The sequence below is a fragment of the Anastrepha ludens genome, chromosome 3 (assembly GCF_028408465.1).
Source record: "Anastrepha ludens isolate Willacy chromosome 3, idAnaLude1.1, whole genome shotgun sequence".
NCBI classification, from domain to species: Eukaryota; Metazoa; Arthropoda; class Insecta; order Diptera; family Tephritidae; genus Anastrepha; species Anastrepha ludens.
This window is the reverse complement of record NC_071499.1, coordinates 34,135,835-34,149,381: the sequence shown is the minus strand read 5'-3', so window position 1 is coordinate 34,149,381 and position 13,547 is coordinate 34,135,835. Positions and strand designations below refer to the sequence as shown.

At 38.0% G+C, this 13,547-nt stretch overlaps 2 protein-coding genes across 2 annotated transcripts; both read right to left on the bottom strand.

Annotated features, from left to right (window-relative positions):
* Positions 1-1,937: 1,937 nt before the first annotated feature.
* LOC128857382 (trypsin alpha-3-like) lies at positions 1,938-2,975 on the bottom strand. The gene is made up of 2 exons (XM_054093125.1): positions 2,660-2,975; positions 1,938-2,600 (listed from the first exon to the last, which is right to left on the bottom strand). The coding sequence occupies exons 1-2, from the start codon at positions 2,947-2,949 to the stop codon at positions 2,063-2,065; spliced, it is 828 nt and encodes a 275-aa protein (XP_053949100.1). The 5' UTR covers positions 2,950-2,975; the 3' UTR covers positions 1,938-2,062.
* A 9,111-nt stretch (positions 2,976-12,086) lies between these two features.
* LOC128857381 (serine protease SP24D-like) lies at positions 12,087-13,097 on the bottom strand. Its single transcript, XM_054093124.1, has 2 exons — positions 12,738-13,097; positions 12,087-12,671 (listed from the first exon to the last, which is right to left on the bottom strand). The coding sequence occupies exons 1-2, from the start codon at positions 13,052-13,054 to the stop codon at positions 12,140-12,142; spliced, it is 849 nt and encodes a 282-aa protein (XP_053949099.1). The 5' UTR covers positions 13,055-13,097; the 3' UTR covers positions 12,087-12,139.
* Positions 13,098-13,547: the final 450 nt, after the last annotated feature.

The window sequence follows — 13,547 nt, the reverse complement described above, 5'->3', positions numbered from 1 at the left end:
CAGAATGCGAATTTTCTGGCCTCGAACTTTATCTATGACCGAATTACTGTGGAAGGTTAAACGAGCCGTTGTTGCGACTGAAACCTCCAGAAGGATTAGCCACACCGTGAGGAAGAGTGACGACAAAATTGCCAAACAGCTGCTGCGATCGAACTCTTTCCAACAGAGAGGACGAAATGTAGGGAGGCCACGAACCACTTGGCGCGATTCAAAGGAGGCGGAAATGAGTTCTTTGAATAAGACTTGTAATGAATTTAGAGCCCTTGCACGAAACCATGTTCGATGGCGAAGAGGAGCCGTTAACACCCTATGCTCCAACTAGGAGTTAGATGATCTTATATACATTACATGGAAATGAAAATTAATTTTTTGGATGGAGTTATGTAAAAACAGATGTACGGAGTTTTTTCCATGCACATTTCTTTAGAAACAAACGGTATTTCTTTGACAATTGCTCGATACTAGTTGGGCAAAAGCCTAACTTCGCCATGGAATGTTTCCGTATACTTTGATTCTAAACTCAATTGGATTCCTGGTCGCAGAAGCATTGCGAGATGAGCTAGCTAGTCAGAAGACCGTTGAGTGGAAAGATGAGCGTCGTGTCAACTCAGCAAGCGCTGGGCAAGTACATAAATATTTAAGGTAGAGCGATCCTTCTTCACACGTAGAAGCTGGATCTTTATTCGCTGTCCTATGTCTATTTTGTCGTAAAGCTCATGCAGCTCATTGTCCCATCGCTGTCGCCAACGTGCAAAGGTCCAAAAATCTTGCGTAGAATCTTTTTCTCAAACACACCACGGGACGCCTTATCGGATATTGTCATCATCCACGCTTCTGCGCCATACGGTAGGACGGGCATGATGAGAGTCTTGTAGGGTGTTAATTTTGATCGTTGAAAGAAGACTTTACTGCTCTATTGCCTACTTAGTCCAAAGTAGCACTTGTTGGCAAGAGAGATTCTTCGCCGGATTTCACTCGTGAATATATCAAATTTGGATATCACACCTGATGAATTCGATCTGCAGTATAAAGCGGTTAATACAACTGTGAGTACTTTTCGTTTGGGCTGCTCTATTACCCTCAAACATAGCCCACTCTCCGCAATCCTTTCTCTACCATTTTATCCTCTGAATGTTAAACTTTTGACAAGACACGAAACCTGTATCTTTTGTCCATGTAGGACCTAATCTAACCGTTAGAGATGTGAAAATGAAACAAAGCAGACAATTTTTTTCTTTTCTATATACGAAAATGGGGTCGAACGTTTCTCAGTGGCGAGAAACTGCCCGGTAGAAGTTTTGAGGGTTCCCAGGCTCACGCAACTGTACAAGTAGCATTTTTTAAATGCAATTTTGCAGTTCAAAAATTTTAATTCTTTCACGCGGTTGCTATTATGAGCGTGGTAACGCGTATATTACACAGACGAACTAACATACACACAAACATTCGTAGGACGCTTGGTCTGAGCAAGTATTAGGTAGTGTAGTATAGGTATACATAATGCCTTCTCGCTTACCGTGGCTCCGTAATACGCAGGCGCGCACACATACGTACTAGCATATATACAAACATACATACGTATGACGCTTGAACTAAACACCAAAGCAAGTAATAGGCAGTGTAGTATACATACTACAATACTCACTATACTAGCGTGGCTCAGCAGTACGCAGCCACACACTTATACGTATATCAACATTTAACGCTTCGTAGCCAAGAGTGTCGCTTTTTCGTTTCATCGAGTCTCAAATCACTCCCAACGATTCTAAAGAAGTTTTCACTTCAAAAGCTCCATCTATCTTCTAACACCGCCTTTCCTCGAATCTTTTCAGCTGCCATCTTATATATTAGCATAATTTATAACTTACTTTCGAATTGAGTGGCTCACTATTTGGCATTTTCCCGCGAAGGTAAATTGAATTAGAATGACCGACGACTTCTCTCTGGCAGTTTGTTTTCACATAGGTTTGACAATATCAAGTGAGCTCATAATTAAATATATTACACCATTAAATCTTTCAATAAATTCCATTATACTCCCAACCTATTGGCTTCCTCCGGTTCATTTCACATCAGAGTTTTGTCGCAACCAATTGCGGAACGATGAGATCTTTGCATAACCATCGGGCACACTTAAACCACATCGATAAATAATAAAGTTCGCCACACCGACCAGGTTACCATTGTAGATAGCCGGACCGCCGGAGTCACCATAGCATGCACCATTTCCAGGAGTATGCGCTAAACAGAGCACCGTTTGTGGTACATCGCTGAAATACTTTCGACATTCAGCATTAGTTATAGGGCGTAACGTGTTGTATTGTAACTGTGTTGCCGGAGGCCCATCAGCGCTTGTACGACCCCAACCCGATATGATTACCGCCGCACCAGTAGGTGGATCAGCCCTGGCTAAGGGTATCGCCTTGATGCGATCGCTAAAGGTGAGTGGCCGTGTAAGACGTAACAGTGCAATGTCACCATTTATGGAGCTTGGGCTGAGGTATTGCGGATGTCGCCTGATCTGCGCGATACCGACGATGACACCACCTTTGTAAACCTGCGTGATGCCAGCACGCACCATCAATTTCGTAACGGGGTATCTGAAAGAAGTTAGTGTAGGAAAAATGATACATTTTTGTAAGTAGACACACACACTCACTCAACGCCTTGTTCGTTGGTCACACAGTGGGCTGCTGTTACCACATAATTGGCCGAGATGATCGATCCACCACAGATGTGCAGGCCACTTCTGTTGTCTTGCAGCGACACTTGAAAGGGAAATTGACCTTCTGCGGCGTTTTGACCGCCTACAATACGTAAAGAGGGCATCTCCTGCTGGTCCAGCACTACATCTGCCTCATAAGAATTCGGCATACTCACATTGGCTCTCTGTGGAATGGCACAAGCCAAGTGGTAAAAGAAGCACAAGCAAAAAACGAGCAACGGCATTCCACTAGCGCAATTAGTTCCTCGCATTTTAGTTGTTTTTGATTTAATAATGAAGATTACACTGAGTATTTCTAGCGACGAAACGCTACTTAAATACTAAGCTAATGAGTTTACTACTCAGCGTTGGCTATTACTTAGTTACTTACTTACTTACTTGGCAGTCTCATCAATTACTAATATAATTTTGCAACACTACTAATGAATGCATTTGTATAAATGGCTATGAACTGCACAAATCTATAACAAAAAAAAAAAAAAAATGCATTTCTTATCAAAATTTCACCAAGTCTTAGGCACAAAAAGTAAACGACTATTGTAGGTGACTGTCATTGTTTGCTTAGAACGCCCACACCAGATAAGCTCCTCTGTAGTATTTAGCCGCAAAAAATCACAAAATGAGTGTTACTGTGATTAGCGGGTGATTAGTCATAGCCACAACTATTTTGCCGGTTAAAAAAGGTATTTTTTCCTTATCAGTTTCAGTTTGCCGGTTAAAAAACGGTATTTTTCCTTATCAGTTTCAGTTTGCCAATTAAAAAAAAAAAAGGAAAAAATTCGCGTCCGTTTTTTCATTACCAAGGATAGGTTTCATTGCCATATTTCAAATCATTTTCATATTTCGAATTGATACTCCTAATGCATAACTCTGTTTCGTCTTCATCTTTTAACTGTTGGTTGACCGAGTTTTTCTCTCTTTCACAATGTTTCAGGCTTTATAATTTTTCCAAATATGCTTAAAGTGGTCGAGAGCTCGCAAATTTAGGGTATGTTAAAAAATTTTTTTACAATAGAAAAAAGAAAAACGATACTTACATTTTTAGGCTTTTTATATAACTTTTTTTACATAAAAAACTGAAAAAAAAAATTTTAATTCTTATAATTTAAAAAATGGCGCTGAAGTTGACCACCTGAACAATTGGACCTGGACGGTGTTGTCTATTTTGGCTCTTCTATTTATCTGAAATACAAAAACCAAAAAAATTATTAATCAATATGACTGTAGCTATGTTCCGTACTGGAACAATAAAAAAAAAAATGTTAGCCGTCATGGGGCGCCTGGCAGATGTGAAACATCGTGTGTGTACAAGTTATATGCATAAAAGATAATATTATTACAGGAATTAAATATAGCCTAATGAAAAAATGAAGTATTACGAATTTCTTACAGAAAATGGTAACTTTATTTAATAAACATTTATATACATGTGAAAAATTCGATATTAATATAATATCAAGCCACAATTTTAATATTTTCATCTGGGACTTCAGTAATAGTTATATTCGATGTTTCCTCTGCCGGTATTACTGTGACGATTGGTCGATGATAACTAAAGTACGTTACAGAAGTATTGAACGAAATATTATCAAGATATCTCACAAATATATTGTAGCATCTATTGTTGTTCCATATTTGGTAGTAGATTCTCGTGGATTGTTGTTGATTTGCAATTGAAATTCTTTTTGAAGCGTGCTTTGAGTGCTGAAATTTTTTGAATTTTCAGGTGGCGCAAAATTAATCATCCAGTTTTGTATATTATTTGAAAATTATTAAACAAAATTAAAACAAATTAAATGAAAAAATGATTTTGAGTGATGAAATTTTTTGAATTTTCAGGTGGCGCAAAATTAATCATCCAGTTTTGTATTTGAAAATTATTAAATAAAATTTAAAAAAATTAAATGAAGAAATGATTTTGAGCGATGGTATTTTTTGAATTTTCAGGTGGCGCAAAATTAATTATCCAGTTTTGTATTTGAAAATTATTAAATAAAATTAAAAAAAATTAAATGAAAAAATGATTTTGAGTGATGAAATTTTTTGAATTTTCAGGTGGCGCAAAATTAATCATCCAGTTTTGTATTTGAAAATTATTAAATAAAATTAAAAAAAATTAAATGAAAAAATGATTTTGAGCGATGGTATTTTTTGAATTTTCAGGTGGCGTAAAATTAATCATCCAGATTTGTATTTGAAAATTATTAAATAAAATTAAAAAAATAATAAATAAAGAAATTATATTGAGTGATGACTTTTGACCCTTACGCCCGCCATTGCTTGCCTGTTTTTGTAAAGCAGCTCTACACTTCACAAATTTCAATTATGATTGACGTACTGAACTATTTGTAAAAAATATAAATAATCCGATAGCATGATTAATTTTGTGTCACTTTGTATGATAATCAAAATGTTTATTTAAAATATGCTTTCCTCCATAGGCTTAAACTTTTTATTCAATTTCAACTGTTGCTCATTACGAGCTGGTATATCTCGAATTTGCTATTAAATAAATTTGCACTTTTCATTTCGAATTAATAAAGCAATAAACTTGGCATTGCAAAATAGTTCCACTTGCTTTTTAGATAATTCAGTAATGAAACTTCTTTCTGCTGTGGCTCTGCTTTCTGTGACCTTTTGATATTTTTCAACTCAAACACTGACCTTCGTCATTTCTTCGCACAGAGAGCGCGCCTCAAAGGTGTCCACTCTAGCCAGCCTTTCAGCTTCCCATGGATTCTCTGTAATCGAATTCCTATTATCTATCTACATAGCAAATTACCGAACACATTCAAAAACACATAACGCACCACCATTTACTAAGCACTCACGAGCATCCAACCTGCCGCTTTTTAGCAACTCTACATTTGTCTCTCTAACATGGCACACATATTAACACACTTTAGCCCACATAATTTGTGAGTTGTTCCTTTGAAATTGGCTTAGCACTTCTAATACTACTACACATAAAATATATATATGTATACCTTAGTATAGCGTGGCGACCCGTCGCCACGGCAAGTGTCGCCACGCCAACGATTTGGTTTACAAGTGAGCCTATAGATGTTTCACATCAAAAACAATTTGACAAAATGGCGCGGTTTTGAATTTGACCCTTTAAAACTCGGTTTTCTTCAGTTGTTTAATCAAAAAAATACGAAATAATTGAAAGAATAATATGATTGTGGTACGGGCAATAGCCATTCATGTTGTGAACAACCTATTAAAATTACCACGCCAAAAAAAGTAGTTTTAAGTGGCCGCGTGACGAATCTGACTCTACCTCCTAAAATGGCTGTACAATCGAAAATACTGGGAATATCCTTCCAAAAATTTGACGGTATATTCTTAGAAGCCTATCATTATTAATATTAGAAGACTATTACGCACTGCGATCAGAGCTGATCTATTGTGAAAGGCCTATTTTTGTAACCCTAGAGTTTTAGGCTTTTTAAAAATTTTAGCACAATTTGAGATTTGTTGCTCCAAAGATTGCATGGAGATACTACGATACCACCAAGGTGATGAAGTCTTTGTCTGCCCAACGCAGGACATTCACAAAGCACATGTACTGAGCTTTCTATGTCCATTTCGCAAAAGCGGCAAACATTGGTCTCAGATAGACCAATATTATTTAGATGATACCTCAGGCTGCAGTGACCTGTAAGATATCCTGTTAAAAGACGCAGATCTACTCTGCTTAGTGAGAGAAGCTTGTCAGATATTCCTTTGTTGGGACTTAGGAATAGTTTGACTTGACGCTGACCGGCACAGTTTAGCCAGTGTGCAGCAAATTTCAGTTATTTTCATTTCCTAAGGAATTCATTAATTTTTGTGAGTCCACAGAAAGGCTCAGGACCAGTAAGTTGCATATTTGCTCCTTGATTTGCAAGGTCATCAGCCATTTCATTTCCCTCATACCCTTCATGTCCCGGAATCCAGCCAAGTGTTACTATGTTGAGGTTTCATAGCGTGTTGAGAAGGTTTAGGCAATCATTTACCAATTTAGAGTTGATAGCTGTTGATAGAAGGGCTTCTAGAGCTGCTTGGCTATCTGAAAGTATGTAGATGTGAGTACCTCTTATTTTCCTGCTAAGGCATTCTCTCACACATATTTCAATGGCTTGTATTTCTGACTGGAATATTGTTGGGTAGAGTCCCATAGGAATTGATTTTTTGAATTTAGGCCCATTGATTCCTGCCCCTGTTCTACCATTTTCCAATTTGGACCCATCAGTAAACCATAGCTGAGAGTCAGGTTTGAAAGTGATAGATAGAATAATTCTCCAGTCTGTGCGTTCATTAATTATAACTTGGAAGTTCCTGAAGAGTATTGGTTTGGGTGATAGTACCTATATCATCCCTATGAAGAATGCGACTATGTGGGAAGTCTTCTAAGATCTTTAAATGCCCTTTCATATCCTCACTTTTAAGTTCAGATATACCTTTTAATCTTAAGGCACTCGAGCGAGCTTCCCTTTCAATCAAGATTGGAGGCGGTGGTATGTTCAGGAGCACACCCAATGCATTCGTGGGACATGTTTTCATAGCCCCTGTAATACCAACACATATCAGGCGATGCAGATTGTTTAATTCGTTTACTGCTTTTCTTTGCTTGACCTTGGGCCACCACGCTAAGGATGCATAAGTGACTATGGGTTTCACAACTGTGGTGAATGTCAAGAAGGTCATTCTAGGGTTTAGTCCCCATGTCTTATCAAAAAGCCTTGTGCAGGCAAAGAATGCCGTTGTGGCTTTTGAAGTAACTCTCTCAATATGGGAATTCCACGTAAGCGTTTTGTCAACGTCACTGACGCCAAGATAGTTCGCTTCTGTTGAGAGTTGAAGTGTTGTTCCATAAAGGATCGGACATTTGAGATTTAATTAATGGAAAGCCCCTTTTGCGTGCACCATTTGCTTATTATTGTAAGGGCTTGCTGCATGCGATCCGAAATGGTTACCTCATGCCAGCCTAATACTCGTACATAAACTACTAGTTTATCAGCGTAACCCTGAGTGTGAAACCCTAGGCTTTTCAGTTTGTGGAGAAGTTCATCTATGACTAGAGCCCACAAAAGAGGAGAGAGTACGCCTCCTTGGGGGCAGCCTCTTGTGGCTTTGATAGATTTGATTGTTCCTCCTAGTTCGGTGCTGATCGTCCTAGATTTTAACATGACTATTATCCATCTAGTTATGGGTTCAGGTACCTCCTTTAGATATGGGGCATTATAAATTGCTCATAGGAAGTGTTATCAAAAGCCCCTGATATGTCAATAAATGCACATAGAGCTATCTGTTTGGACTCAATAGCCTTTTAAATAACTGTTACCAAGCTGTGTATTGCAGTCTCAGTGGATTTTCCCTGCTAATAGGCAAATTGAAGTCGATGCAGTGGGAAGTTAGCTAAATTGTTTTCCCTAATATATTGATCAACTATCTTTTCCATTGTATTAAGGAAAAATGAGCTGAGACTAATTGGTCTGTATGATTTAGGCCATTGTTCGGGTGTTATCCCTACCTTTGGAATAAATACAAGCCTATTCTTTCGAAATATCAAAAAAAAAAAAAAAAAATTAAATTTTAGACTACCGGAGCCCTTAAGGGGGGAGCCTGGTGTTTGAGGTCTAAAAATTGAATCTCTTTGCGATTTTTTTTTTTTTAAGGAAAAAATTAATTTAGCACAGCAAAGTTTTTTCTATCTTTTAATGAACATTTAAAAAGTGTAAAAATTTTTTGTACTGGTTAAAATAAGTTGAAAAAAATGTTTAACATAGAGATTAGTATAGCGCTGCAACGCTGGAGTTTCCAACTGGCGTACAAGATACAGCTCGTAATTATTATCTAAAGCAAAAAATTCAAATGGATTTCTAATTATCATGATTTTTTACTCTCGATGAACTAAGAAAACTGGGACAAATTCCAAAATTTTAACTTTTTGGAGGTTTCAAAGAAAAAAATGCCTTTCTACAATATTAAAAAAAAAAAAATCACTTCAACTTGGTATAAAAATCTTGAAAAATTTTTGTTTATCTATTTTGTTAGTTCAAATAGAAGAGAATTTTATACTGAAGGGAACAAGCCATGATTCATTTCAAAAGGTTCATTAGTTTCTTTTCATTCATGTACGCCAATTCAAAGAAATCATAAAAATGAAATGTTGAGAAAAGAAGATAAAGTTTGTACTATAGCTTTCCGGTCACAGCGTAACTACCTAACGCTCGCCTACCTTTGGCTTTGTATCTACGGAAATATTGAGAATTAGGCTGTGTAACTTTGTGTGAATATTCTGAAATATATTAGGAATCGCTTAAAACGAAAAAAAAATTGATTTTTTTGACCTTATAAACCAGGCTCCCCCCTTAAATTGTTGCCAATTCTTTCTATGAATTAGTGTCAGATATAATAACTCAATTAGAGATTTTATACCCGAAAAGATCTGTTTCATTTCTTGAACACCGCTCTGTCTAGCGATTCCCCCTCTAATAGTTTCAAAGCAGTAAATGGTCTGTGCTACTGCTCAGTTTATAATTTCTTCGGTAGAAAGATTATCCATTATAACTTTCAACAGCAACATTTGCTTTCCCTTCGCGTACTACACATACGCTTCAGAGGAGGATTGCGATACCATTTGGTAATCTTATATTTTCTAAGACAAAAAAAAAAAACTTTTACGGTCTCTGCAAGATATTGATAATTTTTTATGTCTCACTACCCAGTAATGTCCACGAATTTAAACGCATTGTGCTTAGTCACCAATCAGTTTCTTCTCCAAATTCGCTATTGCAGCTCGGATCATCGCCATCAATTAGTAGTTATTTTATAATTTCTTGAAATAAATTGGAATTAAACATATTTAAAAGTCTGCAGAATTCCACTGTGTACTCTTTTAACTGCTCGAGGAAGAGAATGGGCTCATCGTCTTAAACAATTTCGACTTGCGGCAGTACTACTCAATTTGCTAGTGAGCTTTTACCATCCTACCGTAGGCACTTGCATGCAGCTGCATGCATCTATCAAGAGTGCAAACACATACCCATACATACACATATGTACATATGTGTAACTGTATGCGTGCAGTTTGTGACACAACAAAGTTGCGACAGCTGATTCGCCTGCGGGGGAGTAGAGTCATAATCGCTTGTTGCCGCATGAAAGCGCCTGAGAGTTGAAATTGTGTTCACCTGTCTTACAAGAGTTGTTGTGCGCATATATTTATTTGTACGTGTATATATTTTCGTAGTGAGATATACATACTCTTTCATACATGATAAGCGTAATATTTTTCAGCCGACATTTTTTCGTAAATTTTTTATAAAAATGAAATTTATTTTATCAGGTCAGTACATAAGTTCGTGCGTATTTTACCCATAATTTCACTTTTGTTAAATTTTTGCATACAAAAAATTATTCGCGGAATATAACGGAACTATTTATATTTTCTTTGATACGTTGTGCATTCAACAAGTGATCTTAATCGTGGATAGAAGCACGTGTTGTAAAAAAACAAAATGGAATCTTCGAACGCGTATAAGAGGCATATTTTGTATTTTTTGTTCGTCCTGAAGTCTTTAACTCCGACGCCTTGCTCGAACTCGTGGAAGCTGAGCCAAATTTGGCAGTCGATATGATAGCTCAGAGGTTAAATTCATCTCATGGAACAGTTCATGGGCACCTGGTTCAGTTGGGAAAAGTTTCAAACCTGGGAAAATGGGTTCCGCATAGACTTTCCGTGGCCAACCTTCAGCAGAGAGTGAATGTGTGTTCTCAGCTGCTGCAACGGCTTGAGAATGAAAGTTTTTTGAACCGTATCGTTACTGGTGATGAAAAATGGGTACTTTACAATAATGCTGTTCGCAAACGCCAATGGTTAGATAAAGATGAAACACCAGAACCGACCCCTAGAGATGACCTTCACCCCAAGAAGATTCTCCTGTCTATTTGGTGGGATATGGCCGGTATTGTTTATTATGAACTTCTGGAACCAAATCAGACGATAACTGCTGATTATTATTCCCCTCAGCTATCAAACCTGAACCAAAATCGACCCTCCTTAGTGAATAGACGCAAACTTTTGTTTCACCACGACAACACAAGACCTCATACCGCAAGGTAAACATTAGGCAAGCTGAACGATTGGAGCTAATGCCGCATCCATCATACTCTCCGGATATTGCACCTTGTGATTATCACCCTTTCCGTGGACTTCAATCCCCGTATGAGTAACAAGAACTACTCCTCAAAAAAAGCTATAAGAAGGGATATCGAAACGTATATTGGCTCCAAGGACAAACAATTTTTGAACAGCGAACTTTAAACGTTGGGAAGACATTGTAAATAATGAAAGATAATATATTATTGATTAATAAATACGTTAAACATCTTTTTGATTAATTTTAAAACCACCTTTAAAATACGCACGAACTTATGGACTGGCCTGATATAACAAAAACCTACAGAACCAGGTTTTAAACCTTCTACAAAATTCACAGAAATTTATAAATTTGTAAACGTTATGATATACATTTTTTACATTTAGAAAACTTCTAAGTACGCAGTTTTGTAGCTCATTAAATTTTAGTTCAATAAATTGTAAATTTGAAGCCAAAAATCGGTTTTCGTTATGGCTGCGATGTTGACTATTTTCCTCCATATATCATGAAATACTTTTTAACCTGTTCTTTGCATAGGAGAAAACATGGGGTGCAAAAATATTGACAACATTAGGTTAGGTTAGGTTAGCCTGGTTGGCAATAAGCCACGCATAGACCTTTTGGTCCCTAGCCATACCAGATGGAGACCGACCTCTATGAATACCGAAAGGGAATGCAGCTGCGATCTACAATTTCAAGTCATGCTCCCTCCCACAGGCCTTGAAGCGTTTTTGCAGTGAGCGTTGGGTCATCCTTACATTTGATAATTTTGACGCCGCTGAACCACCCTGCTCCGTCAACTGCTGGCATGGGTGCGTTCGGCTCTGCGTCCATTTTCGTAAATAGGGTTTCCAGTAGCTTAATTTCCACTACCTTCCACCGTTCCTGCGACGACATTCGCCCCAGCTTGTCAGTACGGTCAGTGAGTGACACTATCAGGTGTTTCTTGGCGATTTCACTTGCCGCTGCCGCTGCTTTCGACGTCGCAGGTCTTTCCGCGTATCCGTTTTTCGGTTTAGCCATCTCGTGCCTATGCTTCTGCGTTTTCGATGGCCCAAATGGGGCTAACGAGATTTATGAATGTTTTTTTAAACAGTGCCCTAGGTATCCACTAGGGGAGGGATGAGTATTACTTCGGGCCCTTTCGAATGGATTGTTTTCCCATAAGCTTAACACTAGCAAGTGAGCTGATAATTAAATAAATTACACCATTAAATTTTTCAATAAATTCCATTATATTTCCAACCTATTGGCTTCCTCCGGTTCATTTCACATCAGAATTTTGTCGCAACCAATTGCGGAACGATGAGATACTTGCATAACCATCGGGCTTATTTGAGCCACATTGATAAAAAATGAAGTTCGCCACACCGACCAGGTTACCATTGTAGATAGCCGGACCGCCGCCGTCACCATAGCATGCACCATTTCCAGCAGTATGCGCTAAACAGAGCACCGTTTGTGGTACATCGCTGAAATACTTTCGACATTCAGCATTAGTTATAGGGCGTAACGTGTTGTATTGTAACTGTGTTGCCGGTGGCCCATCTGTGCTTGTACGACCCCAACCCGATATGATTACCGTCGCACTAGTAGGTGGATCAGCGCTGGCTAAGGGTATCGCCTTGATGCGATCGCTAAAAGTGAGTGGACATGTAAGACGCAACAGTGCAATGTCATTGTTTTGTGGGTTGAGGTATTGCGGATGTGGCGTGATCTGCGCGATACCGACGACGACACTATCTTTGCGAATCTGAGTGGTGCCAGCACGCACTATAATTTTCGTAACGGGGTATCTAAAAGAAGTTACAGTAGGAAAAAGAAAATATATTTTTTTAAATAAACACACAACACGCACTCACACAACGCCTTGCTCGTTGGTCACACAGTGGGCTGCTGTTACCACATAATTGGCCGAGATGATCGATCCACCACAGACGTGCAGGCCACTTTCGTTGTCTTCCAGCGACACTTGAAAGGGAAATTGACCCTCTGCGGCGTTTTGACCGCCTACAATACGTAAAGAAGGCTTCTCCTGCTGGTCCAGCTTTACATCTGCCTCATAAGAATTCGACATACTCACATTGGCTCTCTGTGGAATGGCATAAGCCAAGTGGTAAAAGAAGCACAAGCAAAAAACTAGGAACGGCATTCCACTAGCGCAATTAGTTCCTCGCATTTTAGTGTTTTTTGATTTAATAACAAAGAATACACTGAGTATTTATAGCGACGAAACGCTTCTTAAATACTAAGCTAATGAGTTTACTACTCAGCGTTGGCTATTACTTAGTTACTTACTTACTTACTTGGCAGTCTCATCAATTACTGATGTAATTTTGCAACACTGCTAATGAATGCATTTATATAAATGGCTATGAACTGCACAAATCTACAATATAACAAAAAATTCATTTCTTATCAAAATTTCACCAAGTCTTAGTCACTAAAAGTAAACGACTTTTTAGGTGACTATCATTGTTTGCTTAGTACGCCCACACCAGATAAGCTCCTCTGTCGTAGTTAGCCGCAAAAAATCACAAAATGAGTGCTACTGTGATTTACGGATGATTAGTTATCGGCTACACTAGTTTCAGTTTGCCAGTTGAAAAAAGGTTATTTTTTCCTTATTAGTTTCAGTTTGCCAGTTAAAAAAGGTTATTTTTTTCTTATTA

What these genes read in the sequence shown, in the direction of transcription:
- LOC128857382 (XM_054093125.1), bottom strand. Translation starts at nt 2,949, where the DNA reads ATGCCGTTGCTCGTTTTTTGCTTGTGCTTCTTTTACCACTTGGCTTGT. An exon ending in ACCAACGAACAAGGCGTTGA is followed by an intron (nt 2,601 to 2,659) that starts GTGAGTGTGTGT and finishes AACTTCTTTCAG; the next exon opens with ATACCCCGTTACGAAATTGA.
- LOC128857381 (XM_054093124.1), bottom strand. Translation starts at nt 13,054, where the DNA reads ATGCGAGGAACTAATTGCGCTAGTGGAATGCCGTTCCTAGTTTTTTGC. An exon ending in ACCAACGAGCAAGGCGTTGT is followed by an intron (nt 12,672 to 12,737) that starts GTGAGTGCGTGT and finishes AACTTCTTTTAG; the next exon opens with ATACCCCGTTACGAAAATTA.